Genomic DNA, 27,310 nt, shown 5'->3' with positions numbered 1-27,310 from the left:
ACTCGGGACCCTGGGACTGAACACCTCCCTCTGCAACTGAATCCTGGACTTCTTGATGGGCCGACCCCAGGTGGATAAAGTAGGCGACAACACCTCCGCCATGCTGACTCTCAACACGGGGCCCCCCACACACAACTCCAAATCCATCATCAAGTTTGCTGACTACACAAAGGTGGTAGGCCTGATCACCAACAGCGATGAGACCACCTACAGGGAGGAGGTCAGAGGACTGGTAGTGTGGTGCCGGGACAACAACCTCTTCCTCAACTTAAGCAAGACCAAGGAGCTGATTGTGGACTACAGAAAACAGGGGGGGGGGGTGCACACCCCGTCCACATCGACAGGGCCGAAGAGGAGAGGGTCAAGAGCTTCAAGTTCCTCGGTGTACACATCACTGATGATTTAACATGGTCCTTTCACACCAGAACAGTCTTGAAGAAGGCACAGAATCGACACTTCTCCCTTAGGAGGCTGAAATGATTTTGCATGGCCCCTCAGATCCTCAGGAACTTTCACAGCTGCCCCATTGAGTACATGCTGACTGGTTGTATCAATTTCTGGTATGGCAACTGCACCGCTCGGGAACTGGAAGGCCCTACAGCGTGCAGTGGGGACGGTCCAGCACATCTCTTGGGGTGAGCTCCCAGCCATCCAGGACGAACATCCCAGGCGGTATCTGAGAAAGGCCAGAAAAGACTCCAGCCACCCGGGACAGACTGTTTTTCATGCTCCCGGTCTGTGGTTGTGAGGCCGGTTGGACGTACTGGCAAATATTCTAAAACGACATGGCTTATGATAGAGAAGTTAACATTAAATTCTCAGGCAACATCTCTGGGCGACATGCCTGCAGTCAGCATGCCAATTGCAATCTCCCTCAAAACCTGAGACATTTGTAGCGTTGTGTTGTAGAGTGGACTTTTGTCACAAGCACAAGTTAAACCCGTGTAATGATCATGCTGTTTAATCATCTTCTTGACATGCCACACTCTCAGGTGGATGGATTATATTGGCAAAGGAGAAATGCTCACTGACAGGGATGTAAACAAATTTGTGCACAATTTTAGAGAAGCTTTTTCTGCATATGGAACATTTCTGGGATGTTTTATTTCAGCTCATGAAACATGGGACCAACACTTTACATTTTGTGTTTATATTTTAGTTCACTGTATATATCACCATTTAGTATCTCCTACTACCAGTCACTTTGTGTGTGTAAAACCACCTCAACCACTCCATTACCCCTGCACATTGAATAAGGTACTGGCACTGATGTGTATATACTCACATTCTTGTGTTTCTTTAGCTCACATTGTAGTTGTTGTGTTTTTAATTATATTATCTATGGTATTATTAAAATTGCATTGTTGGGAAAGAGTTCTCAAGGTAAGAATTTCACTTTACTGTTTTACACCTATTATGCATGTGGTGAATAAACATTAACTTTAAATCTTAAACTTTGGTCTTCGGATAAGGACAGATGAGGAGTATTAACTGCTGGTTGGAAAAGGGAATGTCAAAGTGGAAATTTGAGGCTGGTTCAATCTATGTTCTGCCTGGCATCTAGAGAGAATTACTAGAAAGGAGGGAATGTTGGGAACAGTTGTCACAGCAGATTTCCTCCTCTTCGTCTGAAGAGGAGTAAGGATCGGACCAAGATGCGGCGTGGTAAGTGTTCGTCATTTTAATGGAAAAACGGAACACTACAAAACAGCCAAGTGACAACCGTGACACTAATGAAACACTGTGCTAACATGCAACATAACATAGATAATCACCCACAATGACAAAACAGGCTACCTAAATATGGTTCCCAATTAGAGACAATGACTAACACCTGCCTCTGAGAACCATATCAGGCCAAACACATAAACAGACAAACTAGACATACAACATAGAATGCCCACTCAGATCACACCCTGCCCAAACAAAACATTATAAACCATACAAAGCAAACCATGGTCAGGGCGAGACAACAGGTGAGATTTTATGAATTGTTGCTGGAATTCTGTCCTCTCCAATCCAAGTAGGATTGGTGGGGGAATCATTTTATGTTCATTGAGATGTTAATTTGCCAATATCACTCTGTTCAAGTTTATTGACATTTGACTTGTGAGTGTGGAGAGCAAATCCGATTAGACTTTAAAACGAGCATAATTGCATGAGAATGTGATTCTCTCAGGCTGTTTTCACATGTGAAAGTGATTCAAAAGGCGAAATCCATCTTCAATCACTATGGGTGTGTATGCATATGTCCTGAAGGTGAGAATTAGATGTGAATGCTTCTTCACGTGTGAGTTAGGCCTCACCTTAGGATAATGAACCCAGTGAATAACCACACGTGACTGTGTAGAGAAACTAGGTGTGAGGTGTCCAGACTATTACACAATAGCCTAGGTCTTCCATGGATTGGTAACTCCATTGGTCCCATGCTTCGCACAGTGAAAAGCTGAAATTCACTATCATTCATTTGCTTGCTCTGCGCTCACATTTAGCATCACATTGAAGTGTTTTATCATTTTCTTTTCAGCACAACCAGGGCTATGGGAGACAAACATAATTATGGGAGACAAACATAATTAACCAAAAACTGAATCGGTCAGGAAACACACCTCCAAGACTGAAATCAAATTTTTCAAATGAGCAACAGAAAAACATTATGTGCCAATCGCCGTGTTCAGTAGCTCTTTATTTGTAAACAATTTGTAAACAACAGTTGGTGCACGAAATCTAAGGAAGTCTCTAGATTTTGCTCGTAGTAGAGTCTCTTGTGATAAAATGCAGACCACACTATTTGCTTCGAGTTTTCAGCTATACTTTCCGTGGCTGTTTATTTACCACCATAGACGGATGCTGGCACTAAGACCGCACTCAGTCAGCTGTAAAAGGAAATAAGCAAACAGGAAACTGCTTACCCAGAGGCGGGGTGCCTAATGGCCGGAGACTTTAATGCAGGGGAACTTAAATCAGTTCCACCTAATTTCTATCAATGTTAAATGTGCAACCAGAGGGGGAAAAAAAATCAAGATCACCTGTACTCCACACACAGAGACACGTACAAAGCTCTCCATTTGGTAAATCCGACCACAATTATATACTCCTCTATCCTTCTGCTTAGAAGCAAAAAGTAAAGCAGGAAGCACCAGTGACTCGGTTAATAAAGAAGTGGTCAGGTGAAGCAGATGCTAAACTACAGGACTGTTTTGCAATAACAGACTGGAACATGTTCCGGGATTCCTCCGATGGCATTGAGGAGTACACCACAAGTCACTGGCTTTATCAATAAGTGCATCAAGGGCGTCGTCCCCACAGTGACTGTACGTACATACCCCAACCTGAAGCCATGGGTTACAGGCAACATTCGCACTGAGCTAAAGGGTAGAGCTGCCGCTTTCAAGGTGCAGGACTCTAATCTGGAAGCTTATAAGAAATTCTTCTATGCCCTCCGACGAACCATCAAACAGGCAAAGCGTCAATAAAGGGCTAAGATTGAATCATTCTACACCGGCTCCGACGTCTTATGTGCCAGGGTTCGCAAGCTATTACAAACTACAAAGGGAAGCACAGCTACGAGCTGCCCAGTGACACGAACCTACCAGACAAGCTAAATCACTTCTAGGATGGTAATGGCTCACATCAACACCGTTATCCCAGAAACCATAGACCTACTTCAATTTGCATACCGCCCAAACAGATCCACTGATGACACAGTCTCTATTGCACGCCACACTGCCCTTTCCCACCTGGACAAAAGGAACACCTACGTGAGAATGCTATTCATTGACTGCAGCTCAGCGATCAACACCGTAGTACCCTCAGAGCTCATCACTAAGCTAAGGATCCTGGGACTAAACACATCCCTCTGCACCTGGATTCTGGACTTCCCGACGGGCCGCCCCCAGGTGGTGAGGGTAGGTAGCAACACATCTGCCACACTGAAACCTCAACACTGGAGCCCATCATGGGTGTGTGCTCAGTCCCCTCCTGTACTCCCTGTTCACCCACAACTGCATGGCCAGGCACGACTCCAACACCATCATTAAGTTTGCAGACGACACAACAGTGGTAGGCCTGATCACCGACAATGACGAGACAGCCTATAATGAGGAGGTCAGAGACCTGGCTGGGTGGTGCCAGAACAACAACCTATCCCTCAACGTAACCAAGACTAAGGAGATTGTGGATTACAGGAAAAGGAGGACCGAGCACGCTCCCATTCTCATCGACGGGGCTGTAGTGGAGCAGGTCGAGAGCTTAAAGTACCTTGGTGTCCACATCAACAAACTAGAATGGTCCAAACACACCAAGACAGTTGTGAAGAGGGCACGACAAAGTCTATTCCCCCTCAGGAAACTAAATATTTGGCATGGGTCCTCAGATCCTCAATAGCTTCCACAGCTGCAATATTGAGAGCATCACTGGTTGCATCACTGCCTGGTATGGCAATTGCTCGGCCTCCGACCGCAAGGCACTACACAGTGTAGTGCATACGGCCCAGTAAGCTGCCTTACATCCAGTACCTCTAAACCAGGCCGTGTCAGAGGAAGACCCTGAAAATTGTCAAAGACCCCAGTCATTCAGTCTCTACTACCGCATGGCAAACGGTACCGGAGTGCCAAGTCTAGGACCAAAAGGCTTCTCAGCAGTTTTTACCCCCAAGCCATAAGTTTCCTGAAAAGGTAATCAAATGGCTTCCTGGACTATTTGCATTGTGTGCCGCCACCCGCCACCCCAACTCCTCTTTTACGCTGCTGCTACTCTCTGTTTATCATATATGCATAGTCACTTTAACTATACATTCATGTACACACTACCTCAATTGGCCCGACCAACCAGTGCCCCCCCGCACATTGGCTAACCGGCTATCTGCATTGTGACCCACCACCCGCCAACCCCTCTTTTCCGCTATTGCTTCTCACTGTTTATCATATATGCATAGTCACTTTAACCATCTGTACATACTACCTCAATCAGCCCGACTAACCAGTGCCTGTATATAGCCTCACTGCTGTATATAGCCTCGCTGCTGTATATAGCCTCGCTGCTGTATATAGCCTCGCTGCTGTATATAGCCTCGCTACTGTTATAGCCTCGCTACTGTATATAGCCTCGCTACTGTTATTTTTCACTGTCTTTTTTTGTTGTTTTTGTTATTTTTTTACTTACCTATTGTTCACCTAATACCATTTTTGCACTATTGGTTAGAGCCTGTAAGTAAGCATTTCACTGTAAGGTCTACACCTGTCTGTATTCGGCGCATGTGATAAATAAACCTTGATTTGAACCGTTTAGAAATCACTTTTCGTACGTAGTCCCCCCATTTTAGGGGACCAAAAGTATTGGGACAAATTCACATGTGTATTTAAGTAGTCAGTATTTCCATATTCCTAGTACGCAATGATTACTTCAAGCTTGTGACTCTACAAATTGTTGGATGCATTTGCAGTTTGTACGAGTGTGCATACGTCTCTGGGGGGCAAGAGAAATTGCAGTGTAGAGAGAGGGGTTATTTATTTCTCCCTAAATCTCCCCTGCTGGTGGAGGGCTAGCAGAGCGGAGTCTCATGAATTAATATCTTCTCATTGGCCTGGGTTCAGGCTCGTGAAGTGACGGGGGTCAGTTCTCCCCTCCTCTCCATTCCTGGGATGACAGGCATGGTGAGCATAGCTGAGCTGCAGCCCCTGTGGGGTTGTGGGAATACCTAAGTGGATGGGTTGGTGTAGTGGCATGGGGCCCTGTTATGGCAGCAAACTGTGACACAAACACACACCCACATACACGCAGGTAAATATGTTAGACCTGTACCAGTCTCTGTCCGTCTGCCTGCCAGTAATGGGTAAAGCTCCATTTTTTTCCCCTCCTGTGTCTGCGTTTGTTCCAGGAGGTCCCTAGGAGGTCCCTAGATTTTCAAGCTGATTTAAGTCAAAACAGTAACTAGGCCACTCAGGAACATTTAATGTCGTCTTGGTAAGCAACAGTGTATTATTTGGCCTTGTTTTAAGTTATTGTCCTGCTGAAAGGTGAATTAGATTCCCAGTGTCTGTAGGAAAGCATACTGAACCAGGTTTTCCTCTAGGATTTTGCCTGTGCTTAGCTATATTCCAGGTTCTTGTATCATTAAAAACTCCCTAATCCTTGCCAATGATAAGCATACCCATAACATGATGCAGCCACCACCATGCTTGAAAATATGAAGAGCGGTACTCAGGGAAGTGTTGTGTTGGATTTGCCCCAAACATAACGCTTTGTATTCAGGACATAAATGTAATTTCTTTGCCAAGTTTGTTGCAGTTTTACATTAGTGCCTTATGCTGTACGGGCCTCCTTTTCACTCTGGCATTTAGATTAGTATTGTGGAGTAAGTACATTGTTGTTGATCCATCCTCAGCTTTTTCCTATCACAGCCATCAAACTCTGTAACTGTTTTTAACCTTTGGCGTCATGGTGAAATCCCTGAGCGGTTTCCTTCCTCTCTGACAATTGAGTTAGAAAGGACGGCTGTATCTTTGTAGTGCCTGGGTGTGTTGATACACCATCCAAAGTGTAATTAATGACTTCACCATGCTCTAAGGGATATTCAATGTCTGCTTTTTGTATTTTTACCCATCTACCAATAGGTGACCTTTGCGAGGCATTGGAAAACCTCCCTTGTCTTTATGGTTGAATCTGTGTTTGAGATTCACTGCTCGACTGAGGGACCTTACAATTATCTGTATGTGTGGGGTACAGAAATTAGGTTGTCATTCAAAAATCATTTAACACTATTATTGCACACAGAGTCCATGCAACTTATTATGTGACTTGTTATGCAAAATTGTGCTCCTGAATTTATTTAGGCTTGCCATAACAAAGGGTTGCTATTGATTTTTTCTAAAAACATAATTCCACTTTGACATTATGGGGTATTGTGTGTAGGCCAGTAACACAAAATATAAATGTAATACATTTTCAATTCAGGCTGTAACACAACATGTGGGAAAAGGCGGGTGCTCTAGAAAACAAAAGGTGGGTAAACTGCAGATTATTAAAACCCCTTTCCCCAAATCCTGGTCTTAGCCCAATATGATTTAATAGGAAGCATATTATAGAGAATACCACCCCCTCCCTTTCTGCCTCTCCCTCATTCCCCCTCTCTTCTGTGTGTTATAATTAGAAGGGGGTACTACAAGGGTTGAAGAAAGAGGGAGAGGCCCTCAAAAATCCCCTTTCCACTCCATTGAGGTGACTACAGCAAAGCATTGGCCTTCAGTGGTCACCTGATATATTATTGGTGTACCAGAATGTGTCTAAATGTTAGCTTTGTGCATGTTTTAGGCACAGAATGTAAAGCTGACATTGCCAAAGATAGTAAACATTAAAGTTATATAAACCCAGCACTTTATAATTTTTATAACGTAGTGTATTTGGGAGCCCCAACCCAAAACATGTACGTTTTGTAAAAGCATTTGGTTAAAGTCTCTACCAGTCCATTGTAACAGGAAGAAGTGAATGAGGGATTTGAGGAACATTAGAGTTGTCCATCATGTGCGCCGTGGGCTATAGAAACACTCATCTCTATTCACCTCCATGCCTTCAACATCTGCTACTGGGAGAGAGGGACGCTTCACCCTTTCACTGCTGGGATGCCTCTGCTCTGGCTCTATTGTAAGGTTGATGGAATGAATGGCTTGTTCCTCGCCATTTGTTCGTTTTTGTAGAGCGCGTCCCTATTCTGATTATCGGCTGTTGTCAAACACACATGGCTGTGAAAATATGATTCTCTTCCTCAATAGTGTGCAGTGAATTCTATTAGATAAAAAGTCAAAATGAGTATGACATCCTGGCATTTAAAGCATACGCATTTTTTAGAAATTTCACATTATACTATAAAACATTGTATTTTTTGCATAACCAAAAAGCCTACTGTTTAGAATGCAAATATTGGTATTCAGACACTGCCAGTCTAACTAGCCCTGTCTTGCACTTTCTCTCTCTCTCGCTTTCTCTCTCTCGTTAGTAAACACACACACACGCACTCTCTTAAGCATACATGTAGTTGTCACCCAAATAGCCTGATTTACACACCTTGCATGGGCACAGTGTGTTTGTCGTACACACACGTCTCTGGTCTCTGAAAGGCGAGATCACACCTAAGTAAACCCAGAGCTGCTCCAGAGTAATCTCTCCTCTCCTGAGGTCTTATGATGTCCATTTCCTGGGTGTTTGCTCATTAGAGCATGCACAGACACACGCACACACTATACATTTTCCCTTTTGTCCAACACACAATTATTCATAAGTCTCAACTTGATGATGGGTGTGTGAGTTGGCCAGTGCAGTTCAAGAATCTAGGTCAAGCCAAACAAGTAGGAGGAATCATATATTATAAGATATATTATAACATAAAAGTCTTCAGGAAAGCTTGCCGTTTTGCCTGGTGTGTTTTTGTGCTTCATCCCCTCAGTGCAACAGGACAGGGAGAGACATTGGGGTTGGGAGGAAGAGGATACCTTTGTGGTTTGCAACTGATCTCACCATGTTGTCTTTCCACTGTGTTTCCTCTGACTGTGAACAGACTAACCAGAACATTAACAAAACTAGCTCCCTAGTGGGCGGGCGAGTTCAGCTCCACCAGTGAAGCACGAGTCACACACCCACATGCCATAGAGACCTAGCTCTCAGGTTTCTCTGAACAACTCTCACAGAGTATTACTGACGGGTTAATTAAGTTAGGTTGGTACATAGGTTGTGTGACCTGAAACAAGATTGAACAGTAAGACAACGATACTGTAAATGTGTTGTGTTATACCAATCAAAATCTCCCTTTCTTTCCCTCTTATTTCTTCTCTCAAACAGAAACTCCAGACTTTCCACAGCTTGAGCTGCCCTGGGTTCTCTGGTCCGGACAGCTGTCAATCAAACATGCCCCCACCCTCCTCCAGGAGCTTGAGCCAATCGGAATCTTACTTCACCTGTGCGCCTGACCTAGGTGCTGAGACTCAACAGGAAGTGGATGAGGAGGAGGATGACTCTTCCTATGAGGAGCTGGACAGTGACTCTGCGTGTAGCCTGGACTCTAGGCCCTGGTCCCCATGCAAGGGAGAGGGGGAGAGAATGGGAGAGGGACACCCCCTCTGGAAGAGTGAGTGTGGGACAGAGAAGGACATCTACCAGCTGGGGGGAGAGCTGGACATCGACCAGATCGAGAGGAACTGAACGGAACCTGAAGCCTTTGGATAAAGGATTGTCGTAACCTTCATGACCACGCGAAGGATGCCTTACGTATGATAGGGGGATATTGAGCGGATTGAAAGGAACTTCGCGATTTTGGACAGAGTGGTTTTGGAACATTACAAGGATGTTTGCGAATAATGTGGGAGGCAAGGGATGTTGTACTGTATGTGATGTCAATGAAGGACAAAGCACGTGAAACTGTTGATAGAAAGTGTTGCATGTGAACTTTGGTTGAACTTTGAGGTCCTGCGGGACAAACAGTTGTTTTGAACTGTCTCGTTGTCTTTCTGAATTTAAAGGCAGTTGCTTTCGCTTGGTGACATGCAGCCTAACTCTGGAGTGGGGATCGAGGGATAGTCTTTAACACCTCAAACTCCTCTCTCCTCTAAAATTGAGTACCTCCTTATACAACTGGACAGAACTAACGGCAAGGTTTTAGTACTGTAGCATTTGCAGCAGGAGTATTTTCCAACTTCTGCTTTTCTCTACCAGACTAGGGGGACATGATGGCCTGAGAGAGAGGGATGAAGTAGAGCAGGAGAGAAACTGTTCTTTTCATATATATCTCCCCTTGACCCTTTTCTTCAACTATTCTTACAGGAAGATGTCCCCTGCTGAATTCCAAGTTAACCCCTATACCATTGGCACTCCTGTAGATCTGAAAGAATGAAAGCACCAGTATTACTTTCCTTCTGATTGGCTGTGTGGAGTTTTTACTATATATGCTTAGATCTATCCAATAATTTCAGGTCTTTAGGAGTACCTAGGGGATAGGGGTCAATTTGGAATTCATAAATTATTCACACATCCTCGCTGAATGTAAATAAGCTTTAAGGGGTTTGGAAATACCTGCCGATTTGTTCGGTCAGATACAAGTCCTTTTCACCTCAAATCCCTGCTCGAAAACAAACCTTTTATAGATTCTAATATGCAAAATGTATATTTGAATAAACACAGAATTTTAAGTCTTCAGTTCTAATATCAATGTATATTTTTCTAAATGTATGTTTTTATTATCTGTTTGCGAAGGATCACGAATAAGAGACCCTACTTTAACAGGACAGACATTAAATAAAAATGCAAACTGCCGTGGTCATGTTGTGTTTCATTATTATCAGGGTGCCGTTATACATGATGGTACAGCTTGACATTAAGCCTTCATGTCATAAACATGACATAGTGTGTGTTTACATAGATGTGTCTCTGATCTGATGTCCTCTAATTTGTTTATGAAGTCATTGAGCTGCCATTGACTTTGGCATATCATACCACATAAGCTGTTTATACCCTATGATGGATAGTCAGTTAGGTAAACATCTGTGTGCTCCATGATGCTGTTACACAACCCACCGGCACCAAACAAAATGGCAGGAAGTCTAGACACAGGATACCCCCGCAATGCCAATGACTTCTAAGGCAAGAGGAAGTGATGTCACAGCCACCGGAATGCTTCTTCTCTCCTCAGTTCAGTTGGAAGGCAGACGGACACGTCGCCAAGGTGGGGCTGTTTTGGGGATATCCTGTCATGTGCATCTAATGTCTGTCCATGTCTGAGGGAGTTAAAAGAACCTGCTGCCACAGTGAAGAAAAGAAGACTTAAAATGAGGTTCTAGAGTTATGTCTACACTGTACTTTCTTCTGCCCCCGGGGTGCTTCATTGTTCTTAGTGGAGTGTAGTTTTCCCACAGTGGACTGCTAGGGAGAAGTGTGCGGACCTGTTTGCAACGTCTCTCACAACAGGATGTTGCAACCAGCTGAATGCCCTATCCAAACTCTAACCCCAGTGGGGTGTTACCTTACCACATATACACACACACACGCCTTTGAATGAATGCTGACTGTGCACTCTGTCAGTAAACAGAGAGAACTTGTAAACTGGTCTGAAAAATATTGGGACTGCCTTTCTCGCAGCTGTGCAGGGATGGGGTGTACTCCCAACGACTCCCAACGACTCAGAGCTGTTGTCACAGCTGCTCACACAGTGCCAGGGGGGGATTACCGATTCAATCAAAGGATGGATGGATGCAGGGAGGTTTCAAGGGGGGTGAAATATTAAATGAAGGAAAGGGAGGCTGTCTTGGCTGTTGAAAGCAGCAAACCTCCAGTTCACAGCCCATTTCTCTCTTCAGCACAATGAGCCTGGAAACACAGCATCACGTTGCCACGGACAACAAGTCAGTTGCTCGCTCAGACCCAAAGGTCACTGACCTCTCTCCATACACACTTCCTGTCAGACAGGAAGTAGCAGGCTGAGAGGAATAGATATTTAGAGTCTGAGGTAACACAAACACCCACTCACACGACTTGCCCAGGCCTATAAATAAGGAGCATTGTGTAGTAGAGGCTGTTAAATGTGGACATTAGTGAGAAAGAGAAAAATAGTAGTGTTACTCAAAGTCACAGATCCTGGGCTATATAGCCCCGATTACTTGTGTGAAAACACTGGTGATGTTTTCAGGGTAAGCAGAGATTTGACTTAGTCAGCAGAAAAGGCTTTCGCCTCAGAACGACTGAGGAGTAGCATACGATGCATTCATTGTTTTGTAAAGGGTCATTTCAAGACGGATTCAAAGAGCATAGCCCAACCACTGCAATAAAGAATAAAGAAAACGAATCTTGTCTTCCATGTTCAAAAAGTATTCACACCCCTTAACTTTTTTAATTTTTGTTTTGTTTTATAGCATTCATTTAAAATGTATTAAATGTATATTTTGTGTCACTGGCCTAAGCACAATACCCCATAATGTCAAAGTGGAAGTATGTCTTTTGAAATTTTTACAAATAAATTTAACATGAAAAGCTGAAATGTCTTGAGTCGATAAGTATTCAACCCCTTTTGTTATGGAAAGCCTAAATAAGTTCAGGAGTACAAATTTGCTTAACAAGTAGCTAGTAGTAGCTAACCAAGTTGCATGGACTCACTCTGTGTGCAATAATAGTATTTAACTTGATTTTTGAATGACTATCTCATATGCCACACATACTGTACACCACACATACAATTATCTGTAAGGTCCCTCAGTCGAGCAGTGAATTTCAAATACAGATTCAACCACAAAGACAACAGAGGTTTTCCAATGCCTTGCAAAGAAGGGCACATATTGGTAAATATATATATATTTTTAAAGCAGACATTGAATATCCCTTTGAGCATGGTGAAGTTATTAATACAATTTTGGATGGTGTATCAATACACCCTGTCACTACAATGTTACAGGCATCCTTCCTTACTCAGTTGCCAGAGAGGAAGGAAATCACTCAGGAATTTCACCATGAGGCCAAAGTTGACTTTAAAACAGTTTTATAGTTTGACGGCTGTAATAAGAGAAAACTGAGGGTGGATCAACAACATCTTTACTCTACAATACTAACGTAAATGACAGAGTGAAAAGAAGGAAGCCTGTACACAATAAAAATATTCCAAAACATGCATCCTGTTTTCAATCAGGCACTAATGTAATGTAAAACTGCAACACATTTAACAAAGACATTTACTTTATGTTCTGAATACAAAACATTACGTTTGGGGAAAATCCAAAATGCCACTGAGTACCACTCTCCATATTTTCAAGCATGGTGGTGACTGCATCATGTTATTGGTCTGCTTGTCATCAGCATGGACTAGGGAGTTTTTTAGGATACAAATAAATGGAATATAGCTAAGCACAGGCAAAATCCTAGATGAAAACCTGGTTCATTCTGCGATCCACCAGATACTGGGAGACAAATTCACTTTTCAGCAGGACAATAACCTAAAACACAACACCAAATATACACTGGAATTGCTTACCAAGACGACATTGAATGTTCCTGAGGGCCTAGTTACAGTTTTAACTTAAATTGGCTTGAAAATGTATGGCAAGACCTGAAAATGGCTGTCTAGAAAAGTCCAACAACCAACTTGACAGCTTGAAGAATTTTAAAAAGAATAATGTGAAAATATTGTACAATCCAGGTGTGCAAACCTCTTAGAGACTTACCCAGAAAGACTCACAGCTATAATTACTGCCAAAGGTGATTGTAACATGTTTTGACATAAGGGTGTGAATACTAATGTAAATTAGATATTTCTGTATTTCATTTTTTTTTATGCAATAATTTATAAATATTTAACTTTGTCGTTATGGGGTTTTGTGTGTAGGTGGGTGATTAAAATCTATTTATCCATTATGAATCCAGGCTGTAAGACAACCCAATGAAGAATAAGTCAAGGGGTATGAATACTTTCTGAAGGCACTGTACCTCATAACTACATCATACTGCATCATGACCAGGGCTTTAAATTCGCTGAATGTCATGTCCTCTACCTTTCTCACTCAGTGGGTCATATTAGTCTCCACTGTGTGCTGGGTGAGCATCAAATCAAATTTTATTGGTCACATATACATTGTTAGCAGATGCGAGTGTAGCGAAATGCTTGTGCTTCTAGTTCTGACAGTGCATTAATATTTAACAAGTCATCTAAAAAATTCACAACAACTACCTTTTACACACAATGTAAGTGGGTGGAATAAGAATATGTACATATAAATATATGGATGGGTGTTGGCCGTGCGGCATAGGCAAGAATCAATAGATGTATATACATATGAGAAGTAATGTAGATGTAAACATTATTAAAGTGGCATTATTTAAAGTGACTAGTGATACCATTATTAAATCCATGTATTAAAGTGGCCAGTGATTTCAGTCTGTATGTTGGCAGCTGTCACACCCTGGCCTAGGGTGTGATTAGGGTGGGCCTTCTAGTTTATTTATTTCTATGTTTTCTGTTTCTATGTTTTGGCCGGGTATGGTTCTCAATCAGGGACAGCTGTCTATCATTGTCTCTGATTGGGAATCATACTTAGGCAGCCTGTTTTGCCACCTTAGTTGTGGGTAGTTGTCTTTGTTAGTGGCCTGTATAGCCCTAGGAAGCTGCACTTTGGTGGTCTAAATAAAGGAAAATGTATGCTCACCACGCTGCACCTTGGTCCGGTCATTTCCCTGATGATGTACGTGACAGCAGCAGCCTCTCTATGTCAGTGATAGCTGTTTAACAGTCTGATGGCCTTGAGATAGAAGCTGCTTTTCAGTCTCTCAGTCCCAGCTTTGATGCACATGTACTGACCTCACCTTCTGGACGATAGCTGGGTGAACAGGCAGTGGCTCGGGTGGTTGTTGTCCTTGATTATCTTTTTGGCCTTCCATTGGCCTGACATTGGGTGCTGTAGGTGTCCTGGAGGACAGGTAGTTTGCATAGACACCCATCTGTGTCTGACAGGTGGCCAGTGTCATGTCACTGATTAACTATATCTCTCCGCTCAAAGGTCAATGGGATCTGGCACCACGGCCCTACAGTTTGTCACCATGGTTTCTGCTAAGCCTTTCTCTCTATCTATTCATCTTGGGGCAGCAGGGTAGTCTAGTGGTTAGAGTGTTGGACTAGTACCCGAAAGGTTTCAAGTTCAAATCCCAGAGCTGACAAGGTACAAATGTCATTCTGCCCCTGAACAGGCAGTTAACCCACTGTTCCTAGGCTGTCATTGAAAATAAGAATTTGTTCTTAACTGACTTGCCTGGTAAAAGAAAAAAAACCTATTTTATCTCCCTCATAAGGCCAGAATCTATGGATTTATGTGGTAGTGGCTTATACAGTTACACAGACCATTTGTATTTCACTTCAAGTTGGCAAGGTAGACTAGTGGTTAGAGCGTGGCCAGTGACCGGTTCAAGCTGACAAGGTGAAACGTCTGTAGATGTGCGCTTGAGCAAGGCACTTAACGCCAAGCTGTACCAACTGAGCCACACGGGAGGAGTTGGGATATGCTCTACCAACTGAGCCTCAGGCAGTGTTGGGACATGCAAAAATATATATAATACACACTTGTACATTTCTGAAATAGGACAAATATAAGAACCCACCAAATGTGTATTATTGTCTTTACTTTTTATTGTATCAACACCACATGCAATCAATTCATATACCTGCCTGTCATTGTCTTTGCTTAATTAACCATGACATAAAACGTGGCCTTCAAACATGTCAGGTAGCTCTCAGTGGGTCATATAAACATTGTAATTATTGTACATTGAACAAAAATATAATCGCAACATGCTACAATTTCTACGATTTTACAGTTCATTTTTACAGTTTTACAGTTCTAAGAGTTACAGTTCATAAAAGGAAATCAGTCAATTTAAATAAATAAATGACGCCTTAATCTATGGATTTCACATGACTGGGAATACAGATATGCATCTGTTGGTTACACATAGCTTTAAAAAATGCAGGGGCTTGGATCAGAAAACAAGTCAGTATGTGGTGTGACCACCATTTGCTCATGTGTGACACATCTCCATCGCATAGAGTTGATCAGCCAGTGGATTGTGGCCTGTGAAATGTGGAATGTTGTCCCACTCCTCTTCAATGGCGGTGTGAAGTTACTGGATTTTGGCGGGAATTGGAACACGCTGTCGGACATATCAATCCAGAGCATTCCAAACATGCTCAATGGTGACATGTCTGGTGAGTATGCAGGCCATGGAAGAACTGGGACATTTTCAGCTTCCAGGAATCGTGTACAGATCCTTGCTACATGGGGCTGTACATTATCATGCTGAAACATGAGGTGATGGCAGTAGATGAAAGGCAGGACAATGGGCCTCAGGATCTGGTCACGGTATCTCTGTGCGTTCAAATTGCAATTAATAAAATGTTTGTGTTCGATGTCCGAAGCTTATGTCTGCCCATTCCGTAACACCACCGCCACCATGGGGCATTCTGTTCACAATGTTGACATCAGCAAACCGCTCGCCCACACAATACCATACACGCTGTCTGCCATCTGCCCAGTACAGTTGAAACCTTGATTCATCCATGAAGAGCACACTTTTCCAGCGTGCCAGTGGCCATCGAAGGTGAGCATCTGCCCACTGAAGTCGTTTACGACGCCGTCAGGTCAAGACCCTGGTAAGGACGACAAGGACACATACAGGTATGAGCTTCCCTGAGACGGTTTCTGACAGTTTATGCAGAAATGTTTCAGTTGTGCAAACCCACAGTTTCATCAGTTGTCCAGGTGGCTGGTCTCAGATGATCCCGCAGGTGAAGAAGCCGGATGTGGAGGTCCAGGGCTGGCGTGGTTACACGTGGTCTGCAGTTGTGAGGCCGGGTTGGCCAAATTCTCTAAAACTACAGAAGCGGCTTATGGTAGAGAAATTAAACTTAAATTCTCTGGCAACATCTCTGGTAGACATTCCTGCAGTCAGCATGCCAATTGCACGCTCCCTAAAAACGTGAGACGTGTGGCCTTGTGTTGTGTGATAAAACTGCAAATTTTACAGTGGCCTTTTATTGTCGCCAACACAAGGTGCACCTGTGCACAGACAGAAGAGGACTGGGCACCCCTCAGAGCCTGGTTCCTCTCTAGATTTTTCTTAAGTTCCCACCGTTCCAGGGAGTTTTTCCTAGCCACAGTGCTTTTATATCTGCATTGCTTGCTGTTTGGGGTTTTAGGCTGGATTTCTGTATAAGCACTTTGTGACATCTGCTGATGTTTAAAGTGCTTAATAAATACATTTGATTTGATGATGATGTAATGATCATGATGTTTAATCAGCTTCTTGATATGCCACAACTGTCCAGTGGATGGATTATCTTGGCAAAGGAGAAATGCTCACTAACAAGGATGTAGACAAATTTGTGCACAGAATTTGAGCGCAATAAGTTTTTTTGTGCCAATGGAACATTGCTGGCATCTTTTATTTCAGCTCATGAAACATGGGACCAACACTTGCATTTACAAGCATTTATATTTTTGTTCAGTGTACATACGGTGCCTTCGGGAAGTATTCAGACCCCTTGAAATACTTCTATGCTCACTTCGAGGCAAGTAACACTGAAACATGCATGAGAGCACTAGCTGTTCTGGACGACTGAGTGATCATGTTTTCGGTAGCTGATGTGAGTAAGACCTTTAAAGAGGTCAACATTCAAGGCCGCAGGGCCAGACGGATGACCAGGATGTGTACTCCGAGCATGCGCTGACCAAGTGGCAGGTGTCTTCACTGACATTTTCAACCTGTCCTTGACTGAGTCTGTAATACCAACATGTTTCAAGCAGACCACCATAGTCCCTGTGCCCAAGAACACTAAGGTATCCCGCCTAAGTGACTAACGACCCGTAGCACTCATGTCTTTAGCCATGCCAACATACTCACTCAAATCTCTTGCCACTTTAATAAATGGATTTAATAATGGTATCACTAGTCACTTTAAATAATGCCACTTTAATAATGTTTACATCTACATTTGTTATGTACTTGAGTGAAGACCCAAAAGCGGTTTTAACAGAAAACAGAGTTCTTTAATGAAAAACAGGAATGGCATAAATCCTCTTCCAACGTAGTCAATGGAACAAAAAGAACGTTAGTATAATGCAGGATGCACCTGCCAGGCAGACTCCGACAGGATAGGACAAGGTGGAAGCAAACGCGACGACAGCTTGCTTCTGGCATCAAAAACACAAACAAGAATCAGACACTGAAAGTAGCAGGAACAGAGAGAGAAATAGAGACCTAATCAGAGGGGGAAGGGAGAACAGGTGGGAAAGAGTGAATGAGCTAGTTAGGGGAGATGTAGAACAGCTGAAGAATGAGAGACAGAGAAGGTAACCTAAAAAGACCAGCAGAGAGAGACAGAGTGAAGAGAAAGGACAGGAACAGACATAACAAGACATGACAGTACCCCCCCCCCCCACTCACCGAGCGCCTCCTGGCGCACTCGAGGAGGAAACCTGGCGGCAACGGAGGAAATCATCGATCAGCGAACGGTCCAGCACGTCCCGAGAGGGAACCCAACTCCTCTCCTCAGGACCGTACCCCTCCCAATCCACTAGGTACTGATGACCACGGCCCCGAGGGCGCATGTCCAAAATCTTACGAACCCTGTAGATGGGTGCGCCCTCGACAAGGATGGGGGGACGAGCGGGGGCGCGAAGAACGGGCTTAACACAGGAGACATGGAAGACCGGGTGAACGCGACGAAGATAGCGCTGGAGAAGAAGTCGCACTGCGACAGGATTAATGACCTGAGAAATACGGAACGGACCAATGAACCGCGGGGCCAACTTGCGAGAAGCTGTCTTAAGGGGAAGGTTCTGAGTGGAGAGCCATACTCTCTGACCGCAACAATATCTAGGACTCTTGGTCCTACGCTTATTAGCGGCCCTCACAGTCTGCGCCCTATTACGGCAAAGTGCCGACCTGACCCCCTTCCAGGTGCGCTCGCAACGCTGGACAAAAGCCTGAGCGGAGGGGACGCAGGACTCGGCGAGCTGAGATGAGAACAGCGGAGGCTGGTACCCGAGGCTACACTGAAAAGGAGATAGACCGGTAGCAGACGAGGGAAGCGAGTTGTGGGCGTACTCTGCCCAGGGGAGCTGTTCTGACCAAGACGCAGGGTTACGAAAAGAAAGACTGCGTAAAATGCGACCAACAGTCTGATTGGCCCGTTCGGCTTGACCGTTAGACTGGGGATGAAAGCCGGACGAGAGACTGACGGAAGCCCCAATCAAACGGCAAAACTCCCTCCAAAATTGAGACGTGAACTGCGGGCCTCTGTCGGAAACGACGTCAGACGGAAGGCCATGAATTCGGAAAACATTCTCGATAATGATCTGAGCCGTCTCCTTAGCAGAAGGGAGCTTAGTGAGAGGAATGAAATGAGCCGCCTTAGAGAATCTATCGACAACCGTAAGAATAACTGTCTTCCCCGCTGATGAAGGCAGTCCGGTGACAAAATCTAAAGCGATGTGAGACCACGGTCGAGAGGGAATGGGAAGCGGTCTGAGACGGCCGGCAGGAGGAGAGTTCCCAGATTTAGTCTGCGCGCAGACCGAACAAGCGGCGACAAATCGACGCGCGTCACGTTCCCGAGTGGGCCACCAGAAACGCTGGCGAATGGAAGCGAGCGTACCCCGAACGCCGGGGTGGCCGGCTAACTTGGCAGAGTGGGCCCACTGAAGAACGGCCGGACGAGTAGGAACGGGAACGAACAGAAGGTTCCTAGGACAAGCTCGCGGCGACGGAGTGTGAGCGAGTGCTTGCTTTACCTGCCTCTCAATTCCCCAGACAGTCAACCCGACAACACGCCCGTCAGGGAGAATCCCCTCGGGGTCGGTGGAGACCTCAGAAGAACTGAAGAGACGAGATAAAGCATCAGGCTTGGTGTTTTTTGAGCCCGGACGATAAGAAATAACAAACTCGAAACGAGCGAAAAACAGAGCCCAACGAGCCTGACGCGCATTAAGTCGTTTGGCTGAACGGATGTACTCAAGGTTCCTATGGTCAGTCCAAACGACAAAAGGAACGGTCGCCCCCTCCAACCACTGTCGCCATTCGCCTAGGGCTAAGCGGATGGCGAGCAGTTCGCGATTACCAACATCATAGTTACGTTCTGACGGCGATAAGCGATGAGAGAAAAACGCGCAAGGATGGACCTTGCCGTCAGAGAGAGAGCGCTGAGAAAGAATGGCTCCCACGCCCACCTCTGACGCATCAACCTCAACCACAAACTGACTAGAGATGTCAGGTGTAACAAGAATAGGTGCGGATGTAAAACGATTCTTAAGAAGATCAAAAGCTCCCTGGGCGGAAACGGACCACTTAAAGCACGTCTTAACAGAAGTAAGGGCTGTGAGGGAGCTGCCACCTGACCGAAATTACGGATGAAACGACGATAGAAATTAGCGAAGCCCAGAAAGCGCTGCAGCTCGACGCGTGACTTAGGAACGGGCCAATCAATGACAGCCTGGACCTTAGCGGGATCCATCTTAATGCCCTCAGCGGAAATAACGGAACCGAGAAAAGGGACAGAGGCGGCATGAAAAGTGCACTTCTCAGCCTTCACATAAAGACAGTTCTCCAAAAGGCGCTGGAGGACGCGTCGCACGTGCTGAACATGAATCGAGAGAGACGGTGAAAAAATCAGGATATCGTCCATGTAAACGAAAACAAAAATGTTCAGCATGTCTCTCAGGACGTCGTTAACTAGTGCCTGAAAGACAGCTGGAGCGTTAACGAGGCCGAAAGGAAGAACCCGGTATTCAAAGTGCCCTAACGGAGTGTTAAACGCCGTCTTCCACTCGTCCCCCTCCCTGATGCGCACGAGATGGTAGGCGTTACGAAGGTCCAATTTGGTGAAAAACCTGGCTCCCTGCAGGATCTCGAAGGCTGAAGACATAAGAGGAAGCGGATAACGATTCTTAACTGTTATGTCATTCAGCCCTCGATAATCCACGCATGGGCGCAGGGACCCGTCCTTCTTCTGAACAAAAAAAAACCGCTCCGGCGGGAGAGGAGGAGGAGACTATGGTACCGGCGTCGAGCGAAACCGACAAATAATCCTCGAGAGCCTTACGTTCGGGAGCCGACAGAGAGTATAATCTACCCCGGGGGAGTAGTTCCCGGAAGGAGATCAATACTACAGTCATACGACCGGTGTGGAGGGAGAGAAGTGGCCTTGGAACGACTGAACACCGTGCGCAGATCGTGATACTCCTCCGGCACCCCTGTCAAATCGCCAGGCTCCTCCTGTGAAGAAGAGACAGAGGAAACAGGAGGGATAGCAGACATTAAACAGGTCACATGACAAGAAACATTCCAGGATAGGATAGTATTACTAGACCAATTAATAGAAGGGTTATGGCGCACTAGCCAGGGATGACCCAAAACAACAGGTGTAAAAGGTGAACGAAAAATTAGAAAAGAAATGGTTTCGCTATGATTACCAGAGACAGTGAGGGTTAAAGGCAGCGTCTCACGCTGAATCTTGGGGAGAGAACTACCATCTAAAGCGAACAAGGCCGTGGGCTCCCTAACTGTCTGAGAGGAATGTCATGTTCCCGAGCCCAGGTCTCGTCCATAAAACAGCCCTCCGCCCCAGAGTCTATCAAGGCACTGCAGGAAGCAGATGAACCGGGCCAGCGGAGATGGACCGGAAAGGTAGTGCGTGATCCAGAAGGAGAGGCCTGAGTAGTTGCGCTCACCAGTAGCCCTCCTCTTACTGATGAGCTCTGGCTTTTACTGGACATGAGGTGACAAAATGACCAGCGGAGCCGCAGTAGAGACAGAGGCGATTGGTGATTCTCCGTTCCTTCTCCTTGGCCGAGATGCGGATACCCCCAGCTGCATAGGCTCAGCATCCGAGCCGGCGGAGGAGGGTGGCAGTGATGCGGCAGGTGGCAGTGATGTGGAGAGGGGAGCAACGGAGAACGCGAGCTCCCTTCCACGAGCTCGGCGACGAAGATCAAACCGTCGCTCTATGCGAATAGCGAGAGCTATTAAGGAGTCCAGACTGGATGGAACCTCCCGGGAGAGGATCTCATCCTTAACCTCGACGAGGAGACCCTCCAGAAAACGAGCGAGCAAAGCCGGCTCGTTCCAGTCACTAGAGGCAGCGAGAGTGCGAAACTCAATAGAATAATCCGTTATGGATCGATTCCCCTGACATAGGGAAGACAGGGCCCTGGAAGCCTCCTCCCCAAAAACAGAACGGTCAAAAACCCGTATCATCTCCTCCTTAAAGTCCTGATACTGGTTAATACACTCAGCCCTCGCCTCCCAGATTGCCGTGCCCCACTCACGCGCCCGTCCGGTAAGGAGAGAAATGACGTAGGCGATGCGGGCTGCGCTCCTGGAGTAAGTGTTGGGCTGGAGAGAGAACACCACATCACACTGAGTGAGGAATGAGCGGCACTCAGTGGGCTCCCCAGAGTAACACGGCGGGTTGTTGATCCTGGGCTCCGGAGACTCGGAAACCCTGGAAGTGGGCGGTGAATCGAGGTGGAGTTGGTGAACCTGTCTTGTGAGGTCGGAGACTTGGACGGCCAGGGTCTCAATGGCATGTCGAGCAGCAGACAATTCCTCCTCGTGTCTGCCTAGCATCGCTCCCTGGATCTCGACGGCGGAGTGAAAAGGGTCCGGAGCCGCTGGGTCCATTCTTGGTCTGATTCTTCTATTATGTACTTGAGTGAAGACCCAAAAGCGGTTTTAACAGAAAACAGAGTTCTTTAATGAAAAACAGGAATGGCATAAATCCTCTTCCAACGTAGTCAATGGAACAAAAAGAACGTTAGTATAATGCAGGATGCACCTGCCAGGCAGACTCCGACAGGATAGGACAAGGTGGAAGCAAACGCGACGACAGCTTGCTTCTGGCATCAAAAACACAAACAAGAATCAGACACTGAAAGTAGCAGGAACAGAGAGAGAAATAGAGACCTAATCAGAGGGGGAAGGGAGAACAGGTGGGAAAGAGTGAATGAGCTAGTTAGGGGAGATGTAGAACAGCTGAAGAATGAGAGACAGAGAAGGTAACCTAAAAAGACCAGCTGAGAGAGACAGAGTGAAGAGAAAGGACAGGAACAGACATAACAAGACATGACAACATTACTTCTCATATGTATATACATCTATTGATTCTTGTCTATGCCGCACGGCATCGCGCATCCATATATTTATATGTACATATTCTTATTCCACCCCCTTACATTGTGTGTATAAGGTAGTCATTGTGAATTTGTTAGATTACTTGTTAGATATTACTGCACTGTCGGAACTAGAAGCAGAAGCATTTCGCTACACTCGCATTAACATCTGCTAACAATGTGTATGTGACAAATACAATTTGATTTGATATGGCATAACTCATGTCTAAACTTTTACAATTTGAGGAAATTAGCTTTAAACCTGAAAGAAATTCTCTACACACCATGGACAAATGTGTAGAATTACAGGATATTAACTTCAATCAAGAGAGGGCCACTAAAATATTTTGGAGCAAGGTGGGGGAGTCCCAACCAAATCTTGCTTAATGCCCCCAAAAGGCTAGAGCCGGCCCTGTTCCCAGCCAGTGTATTGGTGAAAATGTATGGGAGGAAAGAGGGAGGCACAGCACTGAGACTCTGTGGAAAGATATGTGCTGAGAGAAAGGAAATACATGCTCTGTGTTTTTCCCATAAACTCTCCTATGTGAGGCGAACTGGGCTGGCTGTTGACTGGCTGCTAGTGATGACTGAAAGCTGAACAATGGAGAACTGAAATAGACGAACCATGGCAACTCTCCTCCACATCCACGATCCATCATTTATGTCACATCTGCTTAATTGTTCCTGCTGTCCTGGATCCAGAATGGTTACCTTCTTATAGGCCATCTTACATTGGCATTGCATTGTAGACCCCTTTATGTAAATGGTCAAGATTAAAGGGAAAATCCACTCAAAAACAATATTTTGGTATTTTCTTAATTAGTCCACTGTTGATACAGTTCCAAAAGATTTTGCACTTTCAAGAAGCAAAGTGTCACCGGCCACATCATAATGATACAAAATGCATGTGTTTAGGAGTCAATTTTCTTTAACATTATGCTCAACCTTTATTCGTCTACCGTCTTATACACTATATATTATATACCACTTATACAACCGTTCCATTTGTGCAATGACTACATGCCAGCCCAAGTAAACCCTATTCATATGATCACCTACGCCACAGTATACACACAGCTAAATCCCCGGCTTACCTAAACAGATCTGTATCTCAGCGACAGAGGGAAGGGTGGAGTGGAGTTGAGCTGAACCTTATGTTCTGTAGTATACTGTACTTTATAGGAGGGAGCTGCTTTAACCCATGACACTGATGACCTCCCTGCGAGAGTTTGTTTAACCCAGGCATCTGAGGGAGAGGGAGGAAAGTTGGGAGGTTGAATGGGGCCGTCTGTGCTCTAATCGTACGATCTCTTCAATCTCCACTGTGTTAGGTAAATCTGCTTTTAGCCTTTTTATACCTTATTTGTGGAATGATCTCCAAAGCTCTCTAAAGTTTGATGAATTGGTGCCTCGAGGAAGTCAACTCAAAAGGCTGATTACGGACCTTTTTACTGAAGAATGTGTTAGTTTGCTATGATGGTGTTTTGCTTTTTGTGTATTGATGTGTATTGATGTGCATACAGGTCTCATCTGTGAAAGAGACCTTGTTAAAAAAATAAAACCAATCTGCAGTGATTAGAGTCAGTGCTATCAGAGGAAACTTCAGACCTGTGAAAACCATAAAGAATGATAGAGGCCTCTAGTGGCCAAAAAGCTATGTTAGCATGGGCAGTGCCATTGAGGGCCTCCACTATTTTAATGTCGTCAACTGGGTGGGACTTTCAACTTCATTGGCTGATCCAACTAGAGAACTGGCGAGCCTGTTGGAGTTATGTCCAACTGGGTCATCAGGAGGGATCAGCCAACTGTGAAGAAGAAAATTGACTACTTCAAAATGGAGATTGCCTCAATGGCGCTGCCCTTGCTGTCACAGACAAGAAGATGATACATCTATCTATCTCTATGGTGAAAACACCCAGAAACAATGCAGCTGCCATGTGGCCATGACCTTTAACTCAGTGTTCAGAACGTAACGACTGGCATCCTTAGCAACCTTATCAACTGGCTAATGGAGGACTGGTTAGTGTGTTACTTAGCTACCTGGGGTCATTTTGGGGTTTTGTCTAGAAGGGATACACATTTTTCAAAATTGACTTTTGTTGCAGGTTAGGGTAACTTATGCAGCAGGTTAGGATAATTAACATAGCAGGTTAGGATAATTAGGTTAAGGTTGTGTTATGGTTAAATATTGACATCAATTTGACGAAAGCTTTATCCCATCTAGACATGACCATCATTCTGGGTGTCAGCATGGATATTACCCTGTGCTATTTGTCATGCATTGTTTTTTAACAGGAAATGATCAACAACTCTGAGCAGAGCAGTCTAAATAACTTGCAAGTCAGCAGGTAGACAGCTGCCAGAAATCACCTTTAAAGACCTTACCCGTACAACACTGACAGCATTGACCCTTTGAGCTTTGTCTTGATTTTGACATCTACCTGTGGGTGGGAGATCTATAGTCTGGAGCTTGGTCTGAATCACAGAGAGGTACAGTAGCATACAATGGGCCAATACAGTGCATTCGGAAAGTATTCATACCCCTTGACTTTTTCCACATTTTGTTACGTTACAGCCTTATTCTAAAATTGATTTAATTGTTTTTTTCCCTCATCAATATACACACAATACCCCATAATGACAAAGCAAAAGCAGGTTTCTGGAAATAAAAAACGGAAATATCACATTTACAAAAGTATTCAGACCCTTTACTCAGTACTTTGTTGAAACACCTTTGGCAGCAACTACAGCCTCGCGACTTATTGGGTATCATGCTACAAGCTTGTCATACCTGTATTTGGGGAGTTTCTTCCATTTTCTCTGCAGATCCTTTCAAGCTTTGTCAGGTTGGATGGGAGTGTCACTGCACAGCTTTTTTCCGGTCTCTCCAGAGATGTTCAATCGGATTCAAGTCCAGGCTCTGGCTGAGCCACTCAAGGACATTCAGAGACTTGTCCTGTAGCCACTCCTGCATTGTCTTGGCTGTGTGCTTAGGGTCGTTGTCCTGTTGGAGGGCGAACCTTCGCCCCCAGTCTAAGGTCATGAACGCTCTGGAGCAGGTTTTCATCAAGGATCTCTCTGTACTTTGCTCCATTTATCTTTCCCTCGATCCTGAATAGTCTCCCATTACCTGCCACTGAAAAACATCTCCACAGCATGAGGCTGCCACCACCATGCTTCGCCGTAGGATGATACCAGGTTTCCTCCTGACGTGACGCTTGGCATTCAGCCCAAATAATCTTGTTTCTCATGGTCTGTGAGTCCTTTAGCTGCCTTTTGGCAAACTCCAAGCAGTCTTTCATGTGCCTTTTACTGAGGAGTGACTTCCGTCTGCCCACTCTACCATAAAGGTGTGATTGGTGGCGTGCTGCAGAGAGTGTTGTCCTTCGGAAAGGTTGTCCCATCTCCACAGAGGAACTCTGGAGCTCTGTCAGAGTGACCATCGGGTTCTTGGTCACCTCCCTGACCAAGGCCCTTCTCCCCTGATTACTCAGTTTGTATGGGCGGCCAGCTCTAGGAGGTCTTGGTGGTTCCAAAAGTCTTGGTGGTTCCAATTCTTCAATTGAAGAATTATGGAGGCCACTGTGTTCTCGGGGACCTTCAATGCTGCAGAATTTTTGTTGTACCCTTCCCCAGATCTGTGCCTCGACACAGTCCTGTGTCGGAGCTCTACAGACAATTCCTTCGATCTCATGGCTTGGTTTTTGCTCTGACATGCACTGTCAACTGTGGGACCGTATATAGACAGGTGTGTGCCTTTCCAAATCATATCCATTCAATTGAATTTACCACAGGTGGACTCCAATCAAGCTGTAAAAACATCTCAAGAATGATCAATGGAAACAGGATGCACCTGAGCTCAATTTTGAATCTCATAGCAAAGGGTCTAAATACTTAATTATTATCATTCTTATTGTGTTACTTTTTTATTATTACTTTTTATTTTAGTCTACTTGGTAAATATTTTCTTAACTCTTCTTGAACTGCACTGCTGGTTAAGGGCTTCTAAGTAAGCATTTCACGGTAAAGTCTACACTTGTTGTATTCAGTGCATGTGACAAATAAAGTTGAATTTGATTTGACCATGCAAACAATTTGGAATTTCCAATAAAAACAAGAAGTGATGCTGTCAGTCTTTCCTCAATACTTAGCCAAGAGAAATTGACATACATAGTAGTGATATTAGCCCTCTGATTACAATGAAGAGCAAAACATGCCACTCTATTCTGGGCTAGCTACAGCTTAACTAGGTCCTTCTTTGCAGAACTTGACCATATGACTGGACCATAATCAAGGTAAGATAAAAGTACAGCCTGCAGGACATGCTTTTGGAGTGTGATGTCAAAAAATCAGAGCATTTCTTTATCACGGACAGACCTCTCTCCATCGTTACAACCATTGAATCAATATGTTTTGACCATGACAGTTTACAATCTAAGATAACACCAAGTATTTTAGTCTCCTCAACTTGCTCAACAGCCACACCGTTCCTTACCATTCAACCCAGGTCTGAAACTTAGGGAAGGATTTTTACCAAATACAATGCTCTTAGTTTTAGGAGTAGCTTATTGCTGGCCAGCATTCTAAAACTGGCTGCAACTCTTTGTTTAGGGTTGCAGTGATGTAACTAG

General features: G+C 44.8%; 1 protein-coding gene across 2 annotated transcripts in view; it reads left to right on the top strand.

Moving 5' to 3' along the window:
* LOC135512306 (protein FAM53B-like) overlaps positions 1-10,299 on the top strand; it is a 48,376-nt gene extending 38,077 nt beyond the window's left edge. For both annotated transcript variants that reach the window (XM_064934206.1, XM_064934207.1), the window contains exon 5: positions 8,833-10,299. In XM_064934206.1, coding sequence (XP_064790278.1) covers positions 8,833-9,192 — 360 coding nt within the window. In that variant the 3' untranslated portion in view covers positions 9,193-10,299. The remainder of the gene's footprint in view (positions 1-8,832) is intronic.
* The last annotated feature ends 17,011 nt before the right edge of the window (positions 10,300-27,310 follow it).

This window comes from Oncorhynchus masou, chromosome 24 (genome assembly GCF_036934945.1).
Source record: "Oncorhynchus masou masou isolate Uvic2021 chromosome 24, UVic_Omas_1.1, whole genome shotgun sequence".
Lineage (NCBI taxonomy): Eukaryota > Metazoa > Chordata > Actinopteri > Salmoniformes > Salmonidae > Oncorhynchus > Oncorhynchus masou.
Note: the sequence above shows the minus strand (reverse complement) of the source record. Positions and strands in the feature narration are given on the sequence as shown.